This window comes from Quercus lobata, chromosome 5 (genome assembly GCF_001633185.2).
Source record: "Quercus lobata isolate SW786 chromosome 5, ValleyOak3.0 Primary Assembly, whole genome shotgun sequence".
Classification (NCBI taxonomy): Eukaryota; Viridiplantae; Streptophyta; class Magnoliopsida; order Fagales; family Fagaceae; genus Quercus; species Quercus lobata.
In genome coordinates this window covers 58782709-58787358 of record NC_044908.1, presented here as the reverse complement: position 1 = coordinate 58787358, position 4650 = coordinate 58782709, and the positions used below count along the sequence as shown (strand labels likewise).

Below are 4650 nucleotides of genomic sequence, written 5' to 3'. Positions count from 1 at the left end.
GGGAACCAGAAAACATCACTTTGGTTTTTTTTCAAATAAATACGTTCTACGTATATTTTGAGAACATTTTTTATTTTTAAAAAAACCAAGAACACTCGATGAGTCAACAAACAATCAAACATCAACCCAGAAACAGAGACCCGAGCTGGTCAAACCCATCAGGCACATTTGTGTACCATCGTTGCAGTTTAACATGTAGCTCTTTTCCCACCACTAATCAAATCTTTCATTCGTAATATAACCATTAAAAACATAGAAGTGGAAAACGAGAATATAATGAACCACAACCATAAGAATGAGGGATTTCAACTCTCCTGAAAGAAAAAATTACTATCATATGTCATAGCAAAATTATAACGAAAACAAAACAGGGATTTTGGAAACCACAAAGATAAACTCAACTCTTTGGTTTGCTAATATTCTTAAATAAAACAATACCCAAAAGAAACATTCACTGATAAGGTCTCTGACAAAATGATTCAAAAATAGACCCCGGTCTAACAATCCTGAGCTCATTCCTCAACTGACCAAGTTACATAAACAAGTTGGGCCTTGATGCCTTGTAAGTGGTCTTCAGCTTCCTAGATGGTGGCCTGATCTTCTTGTACACCAAGGGGAACTTAATTTTGGAATTGTGGAATTGCTTTGAGCTCTCCCTCTTGCAAAGCTTCGCTGGGATAGTGGCAGTCTTGATAATTTGGATGCAAGGAAACCTGACCCTGTGGCGAGAAGCCATCTCAATGTACATCTGCTCCACAGCCCCATTTAGAGTGGTGTCACGGTATTCCTTGTACATATTGTGGTAACCAGTTCGACTCTGATATCGCAACCAGATACCATAGTTCTTGATCTTGGTTGGGTTCTTCTCAAAGATCTGCATAATCCCAATGATATATACTCATTAACTGCATAATTTGTCAACTAAAATCACCCATACTTTTTCCCCACAGACGTACAACCAGCAATGCTAAAAGGAGAGCAATTAAATAGGCTAAGTTACGACCTCAATAAACATAGAACATTGCCAATGCTAAAGTCCAAATAAAAATTTGTTAATGTTACACCAATTTTAGGCATGTGCAGCATGCTATTGCAGGTATTCAAATTACCTACTCCTGATTCAACAAATCTATTTTTACCCTAAGTATCGTCCAACTCTAAATTAATGGTTGCAGTAATTACAAGCTGGTGACAAAGACAGGGAGGACTACAATTAACATACAGCAATCAGTTACCTCTCTCCAAACTATCTAGCAAACATATAAAACTCAAGCAAGAGAACAGACATGGTGACTAATACACCACCAGCAACAAAGCCCAAAATATTTTTCAGTTAAAATGATGAGAGCAATTTTGGGGAAACACTGGACAATGAAAACCTACAGAGTTTGCTTAACATCATTTGAAAGGGGTTTTACACCAACAAATTGACAAGATAATAGATATCATGAAAATACATCATTGAATTAATAACAATGTATCTAGAACTAAAGTTGCTTTCCATTCAAATTAAAATAACCCTTAATGTCCACACAACTTTAATTTATTGGTAAACAAACTGCTCATAGAACTGTTAACAATTTAGTTGCTGAATAGAAGATGGGCCTTGATCCAGATTACAGTTTCATGATATAAATTAAAAACAAAACTTGTTGACACAGTAAACCTCAGACCTCAAACAATTCCACAGTGCATTTTCAGCATGAATAAGAACTGAATCAAAATTTCAATATGTTCAACAACCTCACAAGAAACAACCACACGCAAAAAACCTTTCCTTAATAAGTTCAAAACAAAGAGAACTCAAACTACAATTAACCACAATATCAATAAAGAAACCATTTTAGAACAAAGATATATATATAAATATACATTTGACAAATTAAAAAAGTGAAATAAGACAATATACCTCATTAATAGCAAGCATTTGTCCATTGCTCTTCTTGACCTTCTTCAACTTCCTCAGAAAATACCTAATCCAAACAAACATTTAACCAAATTTTAATCCCAAAAAAGAAACACAAACCCAGATATCAAATCCAAAAACTTTAACAAAAACTCCAATAGATCTCCACTGAATCACTCACCAGAACTTCGACTTGGCGCGAACCTCGTTCGTGGCCCAGAGCTTCATGCGGTAAATCTTAGGGTGCTCATCGGATTCAGTGGGCAAAGCACGCCCAACAACTTGGTACTGGTGGAACTGTAACACCAAAGTCAGACAAAAACACCATTATTAACAGCCTCGAAACCTTAACAATCCCAAACTCTATCCCCAATTTTTTATTTGTTCCAGAGAAAATGAAAATTCAAGATCATTGTTTATGTGTTATTTGGTTTCAACGAAATGAAACAAAAACAAAAAAATAATAATAAGCTCAAAAGTTTAAAGAAAAGGGGTTCTCAGTTTTCTTCCAAGATATTTCTCAGTAAACAAACAGAGAATAAATTAGAATGGAAACAACAAGCAATATTTGAAGAGCGAGAGATAGAAAGAGTTATATAAACACAACAATAGAGGATTGGCCATGGATTAGAGAGCTGAGATGCGTAGGCTTACCCTGAAAGTAGCCATTTCCGATAACAAGCTGAGATCTCAGAAGCCTCTCTCTCTCTCTCTCGTTGTGTATGAAGAAGAAGCGGTGAAGTAGGGTTTTCTTTTGCTTATATACGAGATGGGACTGGGAGACGAAAACCCTAATTCTTAGAGAGTTTAGAGTCACTGCCACAAAAGGAAAATTTAGTGACAGCCATTAGAATGTGTACACGTGTGCTGACTTTCATATGGATGAGGCCTTTTTCTTTGGGCTGGTTTGAGGACCAGGCCCTGTTGATTAGCCCAGAAAAATAAAAATTGAAAAAATATAAAAAGTTCTGAATTATACAAACTTTTCTGATTTTCTCATCTCTTCTCTTGAAATCGACTAGCACTTTAGAAAAATGAGAATTACAATAAAATTTCAGAATAAATATATATTTTTCCGAAGAATATTCAAAGAAAACTCTTTTTCTAGAATCCTCAATATGCTAGTTTTCTATCTTCTTATAAGGGGAAATTACATTTTGTTTTATTGTAAACTTTCACTACATTTATAATGCATCTCCAAATTATCAATTTGTCCAATTGATACCTTAATTTGAAAGAATTGTATCAACGCACTTCTTCCATTTTAAATTGGATGTTAAATGAGACAAAAAAATTGGTGTAATGATTAAATATCCTCATCGGTTGCAATGAAAAACCACAATTTTAATCTTATTTAATGCTCGATTTAGACGGTAAGGGGTATATTAATACAAATCTCTTTAATTTGTGTGTCCATTGAGCAAATTAATAGTTTGGGTACATTAAAAATGAAGTGAAAGTTTTTCTCAAAAAAAAAAAAAATCAAATCCATAAAAAATATCAACAATACAATAAAAACCTTTAAAATATTAATAATAAAAACTCTCTTAATTTAAATTTCAAAATATTTAAAAAGCTGATCCCTTGGTTCAATATTTGAGTTTCCAAACCAATTTTTGCAATTTTCAACCATTCATTACATTGTCCAATTCAAACATGCACCATAATACTTAGGATAAACTACATAAATGATCCCTATCCTTTATACTATATTTCCATTTGGTCTCTAACATTTCAATTGTGTTAATTTGATCCATAACCTTTTAGTATTGTGTCAACTTAGTCCATGCCATTATCTCATGGATCGAAAAGTTTGACATGTCAAACAACCTAAATAAAAAATTCATGGGTAAATTACAAAGTTAGTCTCTATCCTTTGCACCAAATGTCAATTTGGTCCTTAATCTTTTAATTGTGTCACTTTGGTCCCTAGCAAACCCTCAATTGGCAAAGAGTATCATCATGCAAGCCACGGAGTATGCTTTGTGCATCAATCGGCCTAGCAAAAACCAAACTAGAGTGGTTAGACAGATCAGTTGGGAAAAGCCAGAGCCAGGTTAAGTCAAGTTAAATACAGATGGGTCGGCTTTTGATCATTTGAATGCAGCGGGGTGTGGAGGTCTGATAAGGGATGACCAAGGATGATGGCTTGGGGGGTTTTCAAGACATATTGGACATACCAACAGCTTCATAGTTGAGGCTTGGGCGCTTCGAGACGGTCTTCATTTCTGCCTTCTTATGAACTATCATTCTGTCATTGTTGAGCTGGATGCTAGTGTTTTAGTTACTGCACTTAGCAATCCTGGTTATGCCAACACCATCCTCTCCCCTTTGTTTGATGATTGTCAACAACTAGTCGCTCGCATTCCACAATGCTGTATCAAACATATATTTCGAGAAGCCAACATGTGCGCTGACAAGTTGGCTAGGATAGGCCTCATGCAATCTTCTGATTTTGTTTCCTTGTCCAATCCGCCTGTGGACTTGATTCCCCTCATTGAGGCGGATAAGAATGGGCTGTATCTGAACAGAGTAGGCCCTGTTGGTGCCTCTGTTTCTTAGCTTTTGTTTAATTGAAGTTCCAGTTTACCAAAAAAAAAAAAAAACATTTTTAGTGTTGTGTTAATTTAATCCTTGTCATTATCCCTTTGATGAAAAAAACTGATGTGTCAAACGGAATGGTAAAAAATCATTTTTAATGCCAAGTCAACTACCAACCGGGCAAGTCATATTATTATTATTAT

General features: G+C 35.1%; 1 protein-coding gene across 1 annotated transcript; it reads right to left on the bottom strand.

Annotated features, from left to right (window-relative positions):
- Window positions 1-292: 292 nt before the first annotated feature.
- LOC115991859 (60S ribosomal protein L18a-like) lies at window positions 293-2672 on the bottom strand. Its single transcript, XM_031115809.1, has 4 exons — window positions 2561-2672; window positions 2088-2203; window positions 1910-1973; window positions 293-874 (listed from the first exon to the last, which is right to left on the bottom strand). Exons 1-4 carry the CDS (start codon window positions 2573-2575, stop codon window positions 533-535), a joined length of 537 nt encoding a protein of 178 aa, XP_030971669.1. The 5' UTR covers window positions 2576-2672; the 3' UTR covers window positions 293-532.
- Window positions 2673-4650: the final 1978 nt, after the last annotated feature.

What these genes read in the sequence shown, in the direction of transcription:
- LOC115991859 (XM_031115809.1), bottom strand. An exon ending in CGCGCCAAGTCGAAGTTCTG is followed by an intron (nt 1,974 to 2,087) that starts GTGAGTGATTCA and finishes TGTTTGGATTAG; the next exon opens with GTATTTTCTGAGGAAGTTGA. An exon ending in AAATGCTTGCTATTAATGAG is followed by an intron (nt 875 to 1,909) that starts GTATATTGTCTT and finishes GGGATTATGCAG; the next exon opens with ATCTTTGAGAAGAACCCAAC.